General features: G+C 31.9%; 4 protein-coding genes across 7 annotated transcripts; 2 read left to right on the forward strand and 2 right to left on the reverse strand.

Annotated features, from left to right (window-relative positions):
* Positions 1-513: 513 nt before the first annotated feature.
* LOC123013092 (F-box/SPRY domain-containing protein 1) lies at positions 514-11,398 on the reverse strand. Of its 4 annotated transcripts, none has more exons than XR_006413249.1 (4): positions 10,791-11,392; positions 10,653-10,743; positions 10,427-10,603; positions 514-653 (listed from the first exon to the last, which is right to left on the reverse strand). XR_006413249.1 is itself a non-coding variant. In XM_044411427.1 (4 exons), coding segments are annotated over exons 1-4 (675 nt in total). In that variant the 5' UTR covers positions 11,329-11,398; the 3' UTR covers positions 8,437-10,508. The 4 variants fall into 4 exon arrangements, 2 of the variants coding, with proteins under 2 accessions (XP_044267362.1, XP_044267361.1); XR_006413248.1 differs by lacking the exon at positions 514-653 and adding an exon at positions 8,437-8,671; XM_044411427.1 differs by lacking the exon at positions 514-653 and having other exon boundaries at positions 8,437-10,603; positions 10,791-11,278; positions 11,328-11,398.
* LOC123013091 (transmembrane protein 164) lies at positions 1,250-5,989 on the forward strand. Its single transcript, XM_044411424.1, has 6 exons — positions 1,250-1,428; positions 1,472-1,791; positions 1,842-1,958; positions 4,995-5,073; positions 5,123-5,223; positions 5,585-5,989. Exons 2-6 carry the CDS (start codon positions 1,477-1,479, stop codon positions 5,831-5,833), a joined length of 861 nt encoding a protein of 286 aa, XP_044267359.1. The 5' UTR covers positions 1,250-1,428; positions 1,472-1,476; the 3' UTR covers positions 5,834-5,989.
* A 373-nt stretch (positions 11,399-11,771) lies between the features above and the next one.
* Positions 11,772-18,280, forward strand: LOC123013726 (transcription factor Dp-1). Its single transcript, XM_044412460.1, has 10 exons — positions 11,772-12,177; positions 12,364-12,485; positions 16,062-16,134; positions 16,185-16,255; positions 16,307-16,479; positions 16,530-16,695; positions 16,748-17,106; positions 17,160-17,242; positions 17,295-17,378; positions 17,425-18,280. The coding sequence occupies exons 1-10, from the start codon at positions 12,129-12,131 to the stop codon at positions 17,634-17,636; spliced, it is 1,392 nt and encodes a 463-aa protein (XP_044268395.1). The 5' UTR covers positions 11,772-12,128; the 3' UTR covers positions 17,637-18,280.
* LOC123013730 (COP9 signalosome complex subunit 9) lies at positions 18,160-18,982 on the reverse strand. The gene is made up of 4 exons (XM_044412467.1): positions 18,929-18,982; positions 18,781-18,884; positions 18,658-18,730; positions 18,160-18,411 (listed from the first exon to the last, which is right to left on the reverse strand). Exons 2-4 carry the CDS (start codon positions 18,847-18,849, stop codon positions 18,374-18,376), a joined length of 180 nt encoding a protein of 59 aa, XP_044268402.1. The 5' UTR covers positions 18,850-18,884; positions 18,929-18,982; the 3' UTR covers positions 18,160-18,373.
* Between the last annotated feature and the right edge of the window lie 86 nt (positions 18,983-19,068).

Consider the following 19,068-nt stretch of genomic DNA (forward strand, 5'->3'; position numbering starts at 1 on the left):
ACCGAATGAGTAATTTTTAAAATAGGTAGTAAGTATTTGAAAAAGTATTAACAGAAAACATTTCAGTTCTACCCTGTATAAAAAAGTTGGAAATCCTGTTAAAAGTAAATATGAATCGAAATTTTCCCAAAATTGAGCAATTTAATTGTAGGATTCTTAGCCGAAAGTATTATCTACTTATCTTCAGTGTCCTTTCATCGTTATCATTGAGACTGTTTTAACAAAATAGGGATGATATTAAAGGAACGTCTTATTATTATTACCAGGAACAGATTCTCGAGGCCTCTAAAAGTGTTTCCCCTTTCGAATTTTAATCATCACGACTCTGTGTTCATCAGTAGAGAATAAAGAGCAATTAACTAAATACGATAATTATTTGTAGTCACTTAAGTGTATTTAATTTTTTTAATTAAAACATTGGGTGCATTACATTACATCTGTTTTTCGCTGTATTAAGCAATTCAGAAACATTTTCCATTATATTAACACCGTTGTCCCACTTTTATGCATATCTCTTGAGATTTGTCCAGTGCTGGTTTGTAGCGATAAAAGTTCTAAGTTCATTTATGCCGTTTTTGTGTGCTTAGGTGGTAGAAGCTGACTCCCCAAGGAAATTGGACTTTTGCTTTGCTGTTTTGTATGCTCGTAAAACCCTAAAAGAAAACCAATTGAACATAAATGTTTAAAGTGCTTCAAAAAATAAATAAAATTTAAGCACCAAAACAATTAAGATTTATACAACGGAACTTTACTTTGCCCGGAAAAAAAAACACGATATAAATTTAATCCATTCAGATTCCATCTCCTTTTTCTCGGAATAATTGCAAATAGAGGACGTTCTCTAAATTGTTTCTTTTTGTAGTTGACAAATGAAATGGCGAGTGTTTGGGATAAAGTCGTAACACAAAGAAGGAGTGTAAATGGAGATAAGAAGGAAAAAGCACAAAACTCGACGAAAAAAATCCTGACACGAATTCGATCAAATATTAGAATCCGGGCAAAAAGTACACCCGGATTCGATCCCCCCACAAATGAACATTCAGTGATAACATTAATAAAAATCTGAAAATAATTATGGAGACTCCGGAGATTTCGTAAGCTACCGCCCTCCATTTTCCAGGACTGAAAATGGAAAACCTGCACCCGGATTTACCCAAAACCGCCTGAAAACACCAGATGGCGCTCGAGCAACTTTTCAGAGAAAGCTCCAAGCTCGATAGCGCATCGCTAGTAGAGCTTTGGTGTCGGCAATGCGTGCTTTCTTTAATCAATCCAACTGCATTCTGACGATTACTCATCATCTGTGAACTACGTCAGGATGTTAATAAGGTTAACTCTGACGTGTGGCTTCTCGAAGAAAGCCCCATTTCCCCGATTTTAGCACAGATATAATGGATTGAACGAAAAACTATTACAATGGAAAATAAGGTAAAACTTGCACTGATTTTTCAAAATTAAAAAAAAATCTTAGGTCACATGATGGAATGGGCATATAGCGGAGTAAATAAAACCGTGCCCCGAAATGCAGGTCCGGAATGCGCCCAATTTATGAACCCCATATGGCGCCTAATTGAAACCGTTTTTGTCCTCGCATTCGCTGTGACTTTGTTCAAATGGAGTTACTCCAGGATAACGTTGCCTACGATGGTTTACGTCCGAAGAGATCGCAGAGGTCGTCGAGCGCTTCTGGTGATGATGTCGCTGATTTGGGGAATGGAAATAGGCTATAAGTTCTCATCGCGTACTGTGATATATTTGTTAAACCCCTGTCATATAACAACAGCGATCCAGGTGATAACGCATCCGGGAAGGAAATCAGGAGAAAATGTTTTCCTTTGCAGATATATTTGTTAGCGGCTTCCCCCAGTAAAACTGTTACGGCGGTATTTCGAGTGCATTTAAATCTTTTAAATGGGCCATTATTGGCGTTTTTGTTTCCAGAAACCGATACTAGAATAGTAAGTATGATTGCAGTAGTCGGTAAATGTCACCCTTAATTACAATAGCAAATATCAGGTTTCATGCACATGTCATTCATTGATTTTTACTCCCCAAGGGAATTAAATTAAATCGAGTGATAATAGCTTGAGAATTGAGAGGAAATTGCTCCCGTAAAAGATCCTGTAACAACAAAGTGATCTATGGCAGTGATTGATGTCACTTATAGGAAGTTAAACACTTATTATGTCTGTTTACACAGGTTAAAAGATAACAATCTAAGCTTTTAGTAAGATAAATTAAAGCAATATCGTTTTACTTGACATAATTTAATAACACCTGTCCATTAAATTTTTATTGATCCAAATTACTATTTACCTAATAACATGTGTAACCTATTTAGGCATTGATTTTTCACTTTTTCCGTCAACTAACCCACCAAAGTAATAAAATTTGAAACTAGATTGTGTCGACCTTTGAACTTCATTAATAATTAAACCGAGTGGGATTCTAATCAAAATTCCATTTTAAAAAATACGAATTGCTATCCATAATTCAGGAAAATGTAAAATTAAACAATTTTATGTAAATGTGGACAAAAGGTAATCAATTATGGGACTAATACGAAGTCATTTAGGAATGCTCTATAGACCGGATTGTTTCAAAAGCTTTGGTAATTGAATTGAATGCTTGGGTAAACGTTGAAAATCGATTTTAATGCAAGAATGACGATTGTAATGCAACTCGAAGTTATAAATTTCACATATTCACCAGAACGTGACGCACACACGTGCTGAAAAGCCGGCGAGAAATTGTTTCATGAAAGTTGGGTTTTTCAATCGGTGGCCCGGGGAATTTCAACTAATAATTTTGACTGTAACACTCCCACAATGGCTTCGATTCGCTGTGTTTCTTAAAGTTTCCCGAACAAAAACCATTATAGAAATAACAATAATCAAAAGAAATAAAAACGCTTGACTGAAATTCAAATTATCCTCAAAACAAAACAAAATAAAGCTTTTACCATTTGATTAATATTGTTATTAGCCCAGTCAAATTAGACAAAAATAAAGCGATCGGTGGAAAAAAATCCTAGAGATGGAATTTTCTTTAACGCTTTCTTTATTCTTGGGTAGACATATATCAAAAGTCCCCGAAGGTGGGGGGCGAGCTCGAGAAGGGGGAGGGGGCTAAAGGTGTCTTTGTTTTGGTTTTTTGCTTATATCTCGCAAACTATTACTCCTAACGGTTTTTGCCTGCTTATCGAAATTAAAGCCTACAAAATTTCCTACAAAAATAGTCCTTTATATTTTTGTTGTAGGACTAACCGTAAGCGAGTTATAGGGTTGACAAAAAACATTATTTAAAAAAATGTGCTTTATCCGCATTTAAAACAGAATTAATCTTGTGTTTGAAAAAAAATGAGTCATCGTTATATGCTGAACTAGCATTTGCCTACGACTTCGTCCGCAAATAAAATGGGAAAAAGCCCGTTCACAAAACTATTCCATAGGCTTAGGTACTCTGTAAATCTGGATAACTACCTATGTTTTGTATGGGATTCAGCTATAACAGTCTCGTTCTTCGCATGGACTATGTTTATGGATAAATGTGTCGTCTTAGTACACTTCTGCACTCTCAAAATTCTAAATTTCATGTTTCTAATTTTGTTTTTAAGCGTTTACAATCTACTTTATTTCGTTAAAATTTGAAAAGTGTACTTCTACATTATCTATGGATCATATTTTCCAAATTTTATGTTTTCATATTCTTTTATACACCGTTTCATTCCCTTAAAAACTAATTTTCGAAAAATCTGATTTTAGTTCCCCTTTACACCTCTAAAGAATTTTATGTTTATATTTTTGTTTAAACGTTTACCCCCATTTAACTCCTTTAGAGATTGATTCTCTCTTTCTTCCAAAATTTTTATTTATATCTTTAAATGTTTACACCCGAGTCACCTTTCAGGCAGACCAGCTTAGTTGGGGAACGCTCTACACATATAAATACTTACCATAAACTAATGAAATGTGTTTCAAAGGATTTTTAATGCAATTTTATGTCGACTCCAAATTGAAAAGCCTACGGTTAGTCCTACGAAAAGATGAATAGAACTATTTTTGTAGGAAATTTTGATGCAGAAATGCAGACTTCTACAGAAAATTACATAAACGATAAGTTTGTGTTCATAGACCCTCGTGACTCCCCCCTCCTTTATTGAAGTATTGGACCCAGTAAATTCAATTTACTATCAGTTTTTTCAAATTAGAAGACTAACTCTGTTTTAAATGCGGATAAGGCACATTTTTTTAAATGTTTTTTGTCAGCTCTATAACTCGCTTATGGTTAGTCCTACAACAAAAATGCAAAAGACCATTTTTATAGAAAATTTTGGAAGCTTTAATTTTAATAAGAAGATAAAAACTTATAGGAGTGATAGTTTCCTAGATATAAGCAAAAAAAAAACAAAAAAAAAGACACCTTTAACCTCCTGCCCCTCCTCGAGCTCGCCCCCCCACCAACTCTCTAGGATTTGTTTTACCGATTTGTTTAATTTGACTCGGCTATTTGTAATTTATGAAAACATAATATAAGTAAGTATTATCAATAATTTTCTAATTGTCAGTACCTAATTAAATTAATTTTTCAAGTTGGACTAATTAAAAGCCTTTTACAAAGTTATTTTGAAAAAAAATTATTTTGAATTTTTTATGTAGATTTGCCCTTCCAATACTGCATTTTAAGACGAAAAAACACTAATTAAAACAAATTAATTGAAGAAACTTATTTCTTTGCAATTTCTATCTCATTATTAATTGAGAATGGGGGTTAGACTAGACAAGCAAGACCAACCTTGTTATCTAAAAATGAATAAAACATAATAGCATCTTTTCCAACGATGGATTTAGGTTTGAAATAATTTTTCTCTGAGACCTTGTCCAAAATTGAACAAGCTTGTTAGTAGGTGGTTCCCAAATCTCATTATCCACAAGTCAAAGTATAATGAAATCGTTTAATCTTCTCATTCCCTGATTCTCGCTTCTCCTTTACAGTTGCCATTAGAATCTGCGATATATTGGATACAACATGGAATGATGTTTGTCGTGCCTTATTACCTGCTTAGATTAGGAGGTAAAAATCTCGTAAACCATTTGATATAAACTTACTCTGCGTTTCTTAGGGGTTTACAATGTTGAGAAGTTTTCCGACCTGAGTTGGAATGCTTTCAGCTACAGCATTAACGTTATTTATCATTTCGTGTTTTTACAAACAATCGCAATTGTACGTATATTTATCTAATTTGATTTTTAGTTCAAATGCACACTGGTACAAACAAAAAGTTTTTGCACCAATGTACAGCTAGTCACAATAAAAATGGACAGCGAAAATAATCTTCCGGCATTTGATAACATTCAGTAAGTTTAGAACCAAAAGCTCTTTCGGTGTCAAAGGCATTTTTTGAGTGTTTATTTTCTCAAAAAGCGTCTTTACTAGTATCTGATTTAAATGTAATTAAACCAACTGTCTACTTTTACTTGTGCAATTTTGATGAAATTTCAAAATAAATTCTGACAGAAGTGAGACTGTATCTTGAGATTAAAAGGTTTTTTTAAATACGTAATAATCAATTTTTTATTTTTAGCCAACGGAAGTAAATCTGAATCACATGTTATGTCCGGCCATATTGGATCCTTTCGAAGGACAACTGTATAGAATATTTGCAGTGGTTCATCAAGCAATACTCTGTCCAGTATTGAACAAAATATTTTGCTTAATAGCAAATTTCTTTTTAACAAAGTTTTGGATGACTAAAGTTAAATCAACGTTATACTACGAAGTTACAGATGCAAATGGTGCAACAGACACTGGAAATCATCACCATCTCCACTAAATTTTAATTAGAAATAATTAAGTAGAACTTACAAAGTTGCAAATACATACAGTGAGAGGCAAAATTATGGAATAATCTTATTAAAACTGAAAATATTTTGTTTTTGCAAAAATACCCGAACAGGTCAATTATCTTTTTAAAACATACACAATTTTCACCTTGATTTAAAATTTTACACTTTTGGGTTTTTGAATAATGACGTCATCGACATTTTCTTTAATGGAAACCCCAATTTTTTTAGCCAATTCGATAGATCTTTTAATTGTCGAAAGGATAGTCCCAAAGTATTAAAATTACATAAAGTTTTCGAAAAAAAAATTCGAAAAAAATTAAATAATATCAACAAAAAACAAACATACAATTTTAAATCAAGTTCAGAAATTTGTATTTAAAAAATATATATTGACCATTCCATAATTTCGCCGCTCACTGTACATATATCTAGAGTAAGAAATACCTACCTAATATCAGTATCAACTTTCTAGAATTATTACAAAGAAGGGTTTTTCTTATACTTTAGCGAACTATAAACTTAATAAAAGATGGGTGCTTTATTATTTATAAATTTTACTTTCGATTCAAATAAGACGTGATATAAAAATATGTATAAGAAGTAAATATACGTAATTCAACAAAAAATAACAAGGCAAAAATTTTATGCATATTACAAGTACTAAAACAATTGACACATCTTTTTATAATTAATTAATATTAAGTTTAGTTTAGGTAATTTTCACTAATTTCAATGAATCTAAAGTGGTGAAAAACCCCGATATTATATAAAAAATATACTCCTCCGTCAGACAGCAAATGGCGAAATTCGATACATATTTCCGTTCAATAAATTAGTTATAAATTATTCTGCATTTAAATATTTTGTCACACACTTATCACTTGGTTTTCACTTTCTATCAACTTGATTTTAATCTTCTATACTTGATCAACATTTACTGAATTTACGTATTGTAGTTTCAATTGTTTGGCCATTTTTCTATATTACATTTTTAAAACTCTCTGAGACCAGCTGTGGTCTCTGTTGTGCTTATTTGCTGCTGTTTTTAACTGAAACACTTTGTAAATAGAGTGACTTTAGTAATTGTGCAAAAGTTTTAACAAATAATAGAAAAAAGAGAAAAGACGCAATACCTCAACTTGCCCTATCCGAATGTTCACAATTTCTAAGATATAGAGGATTTTAGTTGCCGAATAAATGTAAATTTGGTCTGTATCCTTAAACTACATCAACAAATGTTGACACAAATAGGTTTCCTCCTCAAAATATATTACATTATTTTTAAAAAATTGGGTTAAAATTAGGAACGAGAAAATGAAATAAAAAATTTGCATTAATTTTTTGTCGTAGATACCAACGAATTTAAATTTTTCAAATCTCCCGACTACATACATGTAAACTTTCGAATAAAGTACTCAAATGCAAACTTTGTTTATGTAAAATTTTTTGAAGAATTTTTCGACGATAAATTGGAGGTTGCCCTATATCTTACTATAAAAATTCAGTTAAGACAAGCTTTCTTACGACATCTACAAATTTTTGCACAACTTAAAATCACACTATATGAAAATTCTGCTAAATTTACATCGAACGCGCTCGATGTGATTAAACAAACAATATAGACCTGAGTTCATAAAAAAGTAAATATTGCTCATAGATTTAACTAACCATATTCGTTGGGAAATTAACGGAGAAGCTAATTAATAAATGTATAAAATCTATTTCACAAAATCGTTCCGTTAATTGCCTAAACAAATTCATAATATAATCTAATAATAATAATAATTAAGTATGTACCTAATTGAGAACAAGTTCATTTAGAATAATTATTAATCAGCAAAACTATATCATATTAAAGTTGCTCTAATTAATTTTTGTTACAAAACAATGATCGCGTCCGATGTTTTGTAGTTTTTTTAATAATACTATAAGGCTATTGATACACAACGTGAATGTAAAACGAATAAGAAAATGAATTAATTTTAATCGAAGCAAAAAACAAGCCTAATACTCCTCAACTATCATATCATTTGTTAACTATTACTTGTTGAAAAGGTATCATGTGACCTTTAGATTGTTTTATAATATATACTGGATCACAAAAAATGTGATTTAGGTAAAGTACACTTATTTCTTGCTTTAAAATGAGAATAGAAATTTCATCATTTATATTTGTTATACACAAAACATTATATTCAAAACTTGTGATCTCTAATAGTGTATACTATGCTAAGTTAAAGACATTAGAGCAAAAATGTAAAAATTATATTAATTTGCGACAATATACTGTTAAAAATTTTAGCAATACGAAGCTTTTTATAGAAAAATATTCATAGTTTTGCAATTACTTGTTTTGAACAACTTTCGATTTTAAAAATATGTATTAAATCGATATCAACATTTCAAAGTTATCTAAACACATGTATATTTCCTTTGCAGAGTCAATAATAATCACAATAGTCAATAATAATTTACAATAAAATATATATCGTTGCCTAGTTTTTGCATTTTTGAATTAATCCCACTGTCCCACTCACGATCGTAAATTCAAGTTTTTAAATAAATATTTGGTTGAAACAAAAAATCAAACTAACATTTTATTGTTATATTTAAAAACAATGTATTATACAAACCATAAATACCTACTATACTTGCACATACCTTGTAATAAAAATGGTAACTATTGTAAAATAAAATGATAAAAAATGTACAACTAATAAATAAACTAACAGATGCAAGGCTTCCAGGTTGATCACACGAACGCAATTGATTTTTCTCGTGTGAACAAACTCATTATTTGTACGAAAGCGTATCCCGCCATTTTCCTAAAATGCGAAATAAATAACAAAGTGCCTCCTAACATCATTAAATTAAGTACTAGAAAATACAGACACGATTTTCAAAGTCATAATAATTAAAATGAAGAAATTTATTTACATTTATGCGCACCTGCACGATTTAAGTACTGGAAGGAATATCCTTGAATAAAAGTGCATAATACAAGTAAAAATTTCTTTTGTTACATTTCTAGTATAAATAATGCAGACATTCTGATACAATTGTGTCTATTTATAAAAATATTATGCAGGATTAATGCGTTTTCTGTTTTTGCACTGCACGCATTGATTTCCAGTTGGAGTTCGATTTAAATATTTAGGACGTCAACTTCAAGGTGGACAATTTGAATTTTAGAATAGTGCTCACACATTCAGCTAAACAAAATGTCGAGATACGCATTAATTTTTCGATAATAAAAATGACTAGAATTTATTTTAATACTATTCAAGTATTGATTACTTTGAAAAAATGTAAACGTACATACATACATATTTACAAGAGTACAACCTAAAAACATTGGTAACAAATCAAGATTATACGCTTTAGTACAATTTATGGTTTTATTTACTGCATTTGTTAGATATTTCCAAACTTATCCAAATTTTTGGACCTGTACAAAATTTCACCGATAAAAAAATATATCCCATGCCATCAAAACCCAAAATAATAAAATAGTCAGGCTTGCTAATACAGCATTAGGAAAATTTTGGGTTCAAATAGCAAAAATGCATTTGCAATGACAAAAAGTTACATTTATCAATTTATTACTTTGCGAAGCAGAGTGAGGACGAATATGCTTACATTTCACGGTTACAAAGTTACGTAACTACTGGTTTCTGGCCAAATAAATAATAAATAATATAAAAAATAACAAGCTTAATATCAGATCAAAAGATGAGTCGAGAAATTAAAAATCATGATAAATAAACATTTGCTCGAAAATATCACAGAAACGAATATTAAATAAATTAAATTGCCGAAATTACAAGGCAACAATGGCTTATTTTTCGAGACTTGTTACACGACTACATTGACTGCCAACGTAAAAAAATAAAATCATTCATGTGAACGTGAAATCACATACCTGGCACTATAAAATTACCTCCGATTTTTGATGAAATACTATTAAAACAAACAATAAAATAAATAAAAATGTCCTGGGGTCAAACGATCACAAAAAAACACCATTATGCATTCATATGCAAATTTCGGTACTTTTTAAACAGATAGCTATGAGACCTCGTTATAATTTTTCAATTACACTTTCTATTCCAACAGTGTAATGAATTTTTTGGCAGTGTTTAAATTAGTAACTGGAAGGTAATTTTACAGCATTGATGATATAAAATATTGCAACAAAAAATTGTAAGAGGAGTCCTCAATTTATAAAAAGATATTGAATTAATTCCTTAAAAGTCTACTCACTCAATGTTTCTGTTTTAGTATTAAAAAAGTGGCAATCAGGTCACGGAATATGGCGAAATGTTTATTTATTTAGTGCATTTGATGTAAAAAGTGGTAGCATCTAAAAAACTCAATAAAAATTCGACTGTGTTAAAACGAAATCAATTCCTCCTTGTAGTTATTTAGTTAAGTTTGTGTCAACATATACTTCAAATGCACCTCTCTTAATCTATTGTTATAAAAATTCTACATCTACCATTGTTTAAATTGTCCTACATACTCATTTTTAATGGAAGTATGACTGACTGAAGTAAAATGTAATTATCACATGGGCAAACCTGCTGTCCTGAATGAGCCATCTTGAAGCATTCAATCCCTTTTTTCAGTTAATTAATAGACTAACGTTAACTTTCAGCTGTGTTAGCCATCTAAAGGTGGTCCGAGATACACCATTGAAACTTCAGTGTTTCCATAAACAGCAGAAACTGTTGGATACAATTTTTTATCTGGCAATCCTGAAAGTTTGCATGAAATAGCGTTTTCACAGCTTAAAAATCGTATTACCTCTAAAGGCCACTCCCAAAAACTCGTAGTTTTTTTCAAAAGAAAGTGTGTTATCATCACAATCTAAAATCACCCTAATTCTTTCCCCAACCTGAAAAACTTAATGTAACAACAAACTAAGTGAATCAAATGACTTACTTGATATTTAGGAGCGTTGTTAAGTAAAGGGTAATTGCCTTGAGCATCTCCATTGTGCAGTAAATGATTATCAACTAAATTCCAGCCCCAACTTTGTTCATCTGACCCCAGCAGAGCCACATAACCGTGACACTGCAAAGGTGCATCTTTTGTTGCAATTCCTATGACGGCCACCGTCCCCAAAGGCCCTTCCCAGATAACCTCCCAAGCATGTCTCCCATGTCTGAAGCCTATTTTACCTCTTGAAGCATCCGTGCTTTGAGCTACAGGATTTCTGTGTAACGTAAATCCATTAGGCTTAATATAAATATTTCTAGAACAGTCGTTCGGATTCCAAGCGTGGTAAAATGCCCGCAATTTCGCCTTATACGTAGGAACTGAAGACAACAAGTCTGACTTTAGTGCTTCTTCGGCAAGTTTCCGAATACAGTGCAGCCTCCAAACGTCATTATTTTCATCATTTAAAAAACTATACCATCTCTTACACACTAAAGAACAGTTCCTCAAATCATGCAGAGACAAATATGAAAAAATTACTTCCAAGACATTATCGGGCAATGTTGATGCTACAGCGGCATCCATTTTTGAACGGACCAACCCGTCTGACACTTGACACTTGACAAAAAGTGCTGCCAACCGCACAATTTCAACTGATTTCAATGAAATCCGCTTAAATTATTTATAAATCCGCGAAATTTGCATGCAAATCGCATTCACTGACCACCAGAATGAACAAACAACGCGATTCATACTTTAAACCAAAATTCAATTTAATCAAAATTATTAAACCGGGTTACGAAAGTGATAATCATTGAAACTGGATTACTGGGAGTCTTTTTGGGGCAACTTGAATGGGGTACAGAGCTTGTGTGAATCGTGCAAGTGACGAAGGTGCAAAAAGGCGCCAAAATATTTCGAACGTTCCGCACCCTCGTGTCGGTCCTGGAAACTAAGAGCAGCGTGTCCCACGTGAAGGAATCCAGCCAATAGGAGTGATGCCTTTGTACCCGCCGCCAAGCTGGTAGTGGCTTTCCTTGCACGAAATAGCTCATCTTCAAAAACACCCCCAAGTGTTGTATTAATAACAAACAATTAGAAAGCGCGAAATTAACAAATCGTGATATTCGAGGAAACTTCGCGAGTTGTTTAAACGGAATTTGTGGTGCGCGGGGTTCGCCTATTTCAATTCCAAAATATCGCCTAGTTACAGTCGCCATTTTTGTTGGAGTTGGATGGAGAGTATCTCGGATTTAAAAACCGGTGCTTTTTCGGCAATGTTCTATTTTTGAGGAAATGTGTTAAAAGGCTATCAAGTGAGTGTTTCGCGCGAGAGGGAAAATGACCCAACAAAGCAGCACAACCAACTGGGTAATCCAGGGAGCTAATGGTAATTTTTAAATGGTTTTGGGTTTAATTTGGAAACGGGGGCCAACATCGAAGTGGTACAGTAGCAAACAATTGATAGGTGGGATTTTGGGCGGGAAAAAGTCGAAATTTTGGGGAAAACCACCTCGATGTTGGAGAAAAAGAAAATTTAATGCACGTGTTTTATTTCTGCATTTTTGTCTAATAGGGCAACCCCAAATGATTAAAGTGGTTCAACCCAGTGGAAAACCTTTAAGTGGCATTGTGACGTCTATGGCAGGGCAACCGGTGAAGATTTTCAAATCGCCAAACAACCAGGAGTCACTCCAGGTATTCCATTCAATTCCACCCAAATTAATTCAAACAGCTTTATTATTTTGTTTATATTCGATAAAGATAAGGCATATTTGTTTAATCACAAATAGTGGTATTTTAATGAATGATCGAATTTATTTCAAGGTAATTTTTTTGGTGCTTGCACAATTTATTCATCCTTTCAAACAGAAGTGGGTATTTGATTTGTTATTTTTGCGTGCCCTTGCTTACTTTCGACAATTTTTAATTCATTTTAACCATAATTATTGCGTGTTTGTGTGGAGATAGATCAGTATCGCCACGCATTTAGTAATGGTTTCATGAATTTTATTGGATCACAAAAGCAGTGAAACCCATAAGATTACGTCATTTGAAGGAAAACCGAAGCTTTTTATCTTTTTGTAAGTTAAATATTTGAGGTTGTTTTGTCGAAAACCGGTTTGCTAGACCCTACCTTCGGTCAACCCCTTTTTTCTTGATACTATACAGTGTGTCCTCGTCCAGTGGGTTTATCTGAAACATGAATCTTTTTTCCAAGTTTTTGCTCAATATTTTAACGCGTCTGCGCAATTCATACATTCGTTCCCAATTAAATTTAGTTTTTTTTTTGTATAACTTAAAAGTTGAACCTTTTCTATTACAGACTACTTTTCCGGGTTTTTTACACTTTATTGTCGTTAATATTTATTCAAATTACTTTATTGAAGTCGAACTCATTAAAACATTGAAGGTATAATTATAGTCCTAGTTATAAGACAAAAAACGATCTCTTCTACTAATTATCTTGACTGTGGCTATTGGCATCTACATTAATTTTTAATTAATAGTGAACCATAAAATATACATACTTATTGCCATGAGATTAGCATCACTATTGATTTTTACTTTCTTAACAATTTTTTTGTTCTTTGATATCTTGTCAATTAAATTCCCTAATAATGTAACTAGTGCGACATGGTAGATAATACCAATCATAACCTGTTGAGATATCCTTGAACCTGTGTTGAGACACCTTCAAGTCTGCAATTCGCGATTCGAAATTTCTCAAATCAAAGGTTTTATGTTGTTAAAAATCGGTGGAACACTTTAGACGCAACCCTTGTCTCAAAACCATATTTGAGCCACACGTGTTTCCTTATTTATTTACATTTCACCCATGTACGGTCGTAAGTTTTTGAATCTGGTATTATGTCGTCATCGCATTTGTTTTTTTCTCCCACTGTCGTGTTATTTCTGCTTGATTTAGGAATCCTGTCTGTAACAACTTTTTTCGCCCATTCTTGGGTCTGGGTGTAAAAACGCCTTATAAAATGACTTTCAGCTGCTTTACAGATTTGCGTTAAATTAATTCGCTTTGTTGGTTCTTTCATACTGCGATTTAATGGCTCAACGGCTGACTTTAATCTTTTCGAGACATCATCCCTGATTTCACGCATTGTTTCAAAGTTTCAAGCGTTACAACTTTTAACAACCTCAAACTTTTATAGATACATTATCGTCGATAAATGAAACAGTTTTAAGAAATTTATATTTTTAACCTGTGATTAATTAGGTTAAATCATAAATTGTTCTCACAAGTCCATGTTTGGAGGCACTAACAATAACAATTATGTTTGGTGTTACTTTGCATAATAAGTGTTATTGGTTAACTTACACATTCCATCAATATTTCTAGTGTTTTTACGTATATTACATTAAATAATTACTGAAATTATGTAAGTAGGGATTTTTTACGAAGCAGATATAATTTAATTTTGGACTTAATGTTTGATAACATTTATGGTTATTTATTATTCTTAGTTATATTGCACCTTTTTGATCCTAGTTCAGTAGTTATAATCTTACAATTTTGAAACGTGTTTAATGTCTAGATTAAAATGGAGCTTTACAAAAATATAAACAGCTTCTTAGATAACATGAAAAACATGTACTTATTAAAATTATGACAATCTCAAGTACTCATTTATACCTACATACATACAAGTCAACAAATAAATTCTAATTGTTATAAGAGACCTTTGGACATTTAAAAAATGCATTTTTTCTTCAAAAATGTGTCTTTATTTTTACCTTTACTGTTGATGAAATGATAAATGCACAATACAAATGTATATATTTTCTTGCTTGCTTTCGAAGTTTTTGTAGATAGAACACCCACGATTAATGCAGATAACAAATGTGTTCTAATTTAATCTCAACACAAGTTGTCTCAAACGGAAGCGCAATTATGCTTCAAAATGTTCAAATACATATTGACTTCTACAGGGTGACTATTAATGTTTGTGACAAAAAATCTATTGGCAACACTGAATTATTGGTAATCCTTCTAATTTGTTATATCACTGTTTCAAGTGACGGCTAAATCAGCAGTCGCAAATGAGTGACAATTGCCTATGAAAGTTTGATGTTTGAATTTGAAAGCTAAGGTTGCCAAACTAAAATTTTAAATTGGGTAGTAATAAAGCGATCAATAAATAAGTTTATAAATGATCAGTAAGGCTGGGATTATATGCACGAAAAACATGAAAAAAATGTTTAAAAAATTCAATGTCAAAAAATTTTGACATTTATTTTTTGACATTTAACTTTTTTTTATATCTATTTAATGATACAGATAATCTTGTATATGTTTTTCTACAATTATTAAGTAAAGGGACAAAAATTTTGCCAATAAAAGCCACAAATAACATTGAACAGAATTACAATTTAGGATATAGCTTCCTTGTTTCCTCTTTTAATAGCCTATAGCAAAAAAACTTGGAAAATTATTTTTCCAACAGAAATAAATAGACTCAAAGTGCAAACTTTAAACCCTCATAACTTCGAAATTTTTATAGATTTTCTCTGGGGGGGCGAGTTCTGGCGCACTCTGTATATATTTTTTTAATTACTTTATATTCACCCTGTATAAAACGAATGTAAAAAGGAAACACTCAGCAGGATACTAATTTACCGGTTGTTTTCTCTTCAAAATATTTTGTAATCGAATCATTTTTCTTAAACTGCCCAATTTATAACTTGAATTGAAATTTTTAATCAGAAATTTGTGATTTGAAGAAAATATGCACAAAGTTGCCAAAATATGCATTTTTTGTTTGGCTTATTTTAATAAAAAAACAGATATGCATAGAAAACTTACAATTTTGTTGATATACTTCTTAACAACAAATATGCATTTTGCATATAATACGAGCCTTAATGATCAGTATTTAATTAATTTTTGCACAGTAAAAAATAAAAAATAATCAGTATAATACTCAGTATAATCGTTACAGTTCGGTTTAGGATTTGTCATTGGTTTTTGTAGAGTATTTCAAGTAAATAACAATGAATAAATAGAAATAGAAACAAAATATGCTGATAGAGATCATGTCAGAAAAAAATTTGAAGAGGTCATTTGTGGTTTCCCAAGGACACAATTGCGTTGTCACACCTTTAATCAATTTTACAATATTTTTAATTCAATTCAACCGCACACTCTTCTTTCCAATTATCACTTTGTTATTTTACCTTCCTACATCAACGCCTACTTGTTTCACCAATTGCATCAAGTATGTGCAGGTTTAAAATACTCAATATTTTTCCCTGTAGGTGTATGGTACTACAGGTTCATCACCACAAATCATAAGGACAATAGCAACGACTCCAAAATTCGTGACAACAAGTAAGTTTGATTAAAGTTTGTGTTTCAAGGATTTCTATTAAATTTTTTAGAAGGTAGCACACTTCAAGTCAGTGGAATACCGAAAGGAACGAAAACAATTCGTTTAACTCCGACACAAATGGTAGAGGATAAAATTTCTTGCAAACATTTGTAACAAAAATGATATTTTTAGCAAAGTATAAAATTTGTTACGCAAAATAATCAGAAACTGCAAATTAGCCAAAATGCAACGGCAATACCAATTGTACAACAAACACACACAGTCCAGAATAAAAATAATTCGCCGCCGATTCTTCAACGAAAAAGAGGAGCCGATCCGATCGAACTTGATTTCGTACACGATTCGTAAGTTGATGAATTTGTAATAAATTTTGTACTGTGTTTTGTGTTGTTAGAAAACGAAGCAGAAAGTCGGAAAAGGTCGGTAAAGGCTTGCGACATTTCTCGATGAAAGTTTGCGAAAAAGTGAGAAACAAAGGTAAAACTACGTACAATGAAGTGGCAGATGAGTTAGTAGGGGAATTCACAAGCGCATCCAGCAATAATTCTTTGGCAGATCAGGTATTTGCTTACGACAAATTTGGTAACAGGAACCGTAATGCGAGTTTTGTAGTATGACCAAAAAAATATCAGAAGAAGAGTTTACGATGCCTTAAACGTACTAATGGCCATGAATATAATTTCCAAAGAAAAGAAAGAAATCAGGTGGATTGGTTTACCGACAAACTCGCTCCAAGAATGTATGCAGTTGGAAAGGGAAAAACTTAAAAAAATTGCCTCAATCAAAGAGAAAAAGAAGGAGTTGCAAGAATTGATTTTGAATCAGATTTCGTTTAAAAATTTAGCTCAGAGGAATAGAGAACTGGAAGAAATCAACGGACCACCAGCCCCGAGTTCATACATTCAGTTGCCTTTTCTTATCATAAGCACAAATAAAAAGACTGAGATCGATTGTAGCATCTCAAACGACAAGTAAGTGTCTTTAATGAATTATTTCAACTAAAAAAAAAAACGATATTTTACAGAAAAGAATACGTGTTTAAATTCAACGACAAATTTGAAATTAAAGACGACGTGGAAGTATTGAAATCAATTGGAATGTTGATGGGTACGTTGTTTATTTACTTGAACAGAAAAAGAAATGTTTTAGTTGATTTTAGGGCTGGATAGTGGAAAATGTACCCCCGAAAATTTGGAAAGGATCAAAAAGATGGTTCCAAAGTCTCTCGAAAATTACGTAGATCGTATGTTTTTCTCTCGTAATTATAAAATCTTATCTTTGTTTTTCAGAATTGGCGTTTGGTACCGCTGATGAGACTGAAGCTTTATTGGATGTTGACACTCCTGGTACCAGCGGAATGTTAACTGAAGACTTTGTTGAGACAACTTTGGACGAGGAGAACTCGCATCAGTCATCAAGCGATCCTCTTTCTCCTGGTGCTCCCGATTTCAGTGATGACGAAGGGGACTCAGACATGTCCAGTGACATTGAATTGAACTAGTGTTTATTCTACCGTGTCTCAATGTCTGTCCATGTGAGTGCAGTAAAAGAGACGATCTGTTTCATTATTTTATGTACATTTATTGTTAAGTACTAAAATTTATTCGTCTATTTTAATTGCGTTGGACAAAAGACGGGGAGTGTTTGGATATGTGGGTTTTGCTTTTGTCCAACGCAACGATTTATAAAAGTACGTTTTTGTACAATAATATTAGTTTAGTGTTTAAATTTTTTCAACGTTTTCTTTAATTCCTGTATATACAAATATACTTTATGTTGTATAAATTTGTTCGCTTTTTGTTTGCAAATAAATTTGCACCTGTGATAACAAGTGCTTGTAATTTAAATGTGTTTAAAAGGAATGGTCAGATTTTTGTAGTGGACCAATATTTTTTGATTAGAGTATTCCAAAAAAGATTAAGAATTTAGATTGCTTCAAAGTTGAGTTATTTTTTCCTTTTTTGATGATTTGTAAATATTGGAGCAGAATGCTGATTAGGTTTTTTGTATATAATAAGATTAAATCTTATGTACTCCTTTTTTATTGTTATTTATAAAACTTAATTTTAATTGTTAATTATAAAACTAAGTTTTTCTTGATTTTACAATAGACTCCAGTTTGTAAAAAATAAATCATTTAAATTGGTAAGCTTTTTCTTTCACACCTATTAACATAAAATTTTACAATCTTATTAACCAAAAATCAGCAACCTCAGAGCCTAGAAATAAGAACAGAATTCAGTTAAGGTCTTCATCATCATAGAGGTCCTCAAAATCTGTAAAACAAAACAACATTCAGATTCCAGGCAGAAAATTACACTAAAGATAAAGTATTTAAAAAACAAAGCTTTTCGCATATGTAACTTGTTTAAAGGTTACAAAACCACTTATATAGTGCAAATACGTAAATTAATGTTTCTTTTTTCCATTAATCCACCCCCAAAACTCACAAGATTGACAATGAATTCGTGGGGCATTTAGCATTTTTACTTCTCTTCTACCACTAATCTCCACCTTCTTACCATTAAAAAAATCAGCGTGGACTGCTTTTTCATTTGCCGCAAGGTCCATTAGTAATCCACTAGAACCACCAGCCTAAAATCAAATAAATGTTTACCCAACATAACCACAAAAAATCTTAATACCTCCTCTAGGTCCATATATGGACCTGCACCTTCTGGAAACATTTCATCGGCAACAATTGCAGGCTTCATTGTGTTATTTATTTTCTCTTTAAATCTATTTATTTCTGAAAAATACGTAAAATAACTTAATTTGACTTCATAACCTCACCTTTGCAGGACAAACAACTGTAGTTTTTCTGCGTTACTTTAGTAGGTTATTTTATCTTTATTTGTGTCGAAGGTCTACTACAAGACATACCAAATCACGTAATTTTTAATTGATTACATAGAAAAACTGTAATGAATTGG

Source organism: Tribolium madens, unplaced genomic scaffold (assembly GCF_015345945.1).
Source record: "Tribolium madens isolate multiple individuals breed KSU strain unplaced genomic scaffold, Tmad_KSU_1.1 Scaffold_96;HRSCAF=242;Tcas5.2_LG5, whole genome shotgun sequence".
Lineage (NCBI taxonomy): Eukaryota > Metazoa > Arthropoda > Insecta > Coleoptera > Tenebrionidae > Tribolium > Tribolium madens.

Bases quoted from the DNA above. Each gene is read 5' to 3' on its own strand.
- LOC123013091 (XM_044411424.1), top strand. From the start codon at position 1,477: ATGATGGAATGGGCATATAGCGGAGTAAATAAAACCGTGCCCCGAAAT. The intron at 1,792-1,841 runs GTGATAACGCAT...TTTCCTTTGCAG, and splicing joins ATATAACAACAGCGATCCAG to ATATATTTGTTAGCGGCTTC. The intron at 5,224-5,584 runs GTACGTATATTT...TTTTATTTTTAG, and splicing joins TTTTACAAACAATCGCAATT to CCAACGGAAGTAAATCTGAA.
- LOC123013092 (XM_044411426.1), bottom strand. From the start codon at position 11,372: ATGGATGCCGCTGTAGCATCAACATTGCCCGATAATGTCTTGGAAGTA. The intron at 10,744-10,790 runs GTAAGTCATTTG...TAAGTTTTTCAG, and splicing joins ACAACGCTCCTAAATATCAA to GTTGGGGAAAGAATTAGGGT. The intron at 10,604-10,652 runs GTAATACGATTT...GCAAACTTTCAG, and splicing joins TTTGGGAGTGGCCTTTAGAG to GATTGCCAGATAAAAAATTG.
- LOC123013726 (XM_044412460.1), top strand. From the start codon at position 12,129: ATGACCCAACAAAGCAGCACAACCAACTGGGTAATCCAGGGAGCTAAT. The intron at 12,486-16,061 runs GTATTCCATTCA...TTTTCCCTGTAG, and splicing joins ACAACCAGGAGTCACTCCAG to GTGTATGGTACTACAGGTTC. The intron at 16,480-16,529 runs GTAAGTTGATGA...TTGTGTTGTTAG, and splicing joins CTTGATTTCGTACACGATTC to AAAACGAAGCAGAAAGTCGG.
- LOC123013730 (XM_044412467.1), bottom strand. From the start codon at position 18,849: ATGAAGCCTGCAATTGTTGCCGATGAAATGTTTCCAGAAGGTGCAGGT. The intron at 18,731-18,780 runs GTATTAAGATTT...ATTTGATTTTAG, and splicing joins CATATATGGACCTAGAGGAG to GCTGGTGGTTCTAGTGGATT. The intron at 18,412-18,657 runs GTAAGAAGGTGG...TTTGTTTTACAG, and splicing joins CCACGCTGATTTTTTTAATG to ATTTTGAGGACCTCTATGAT.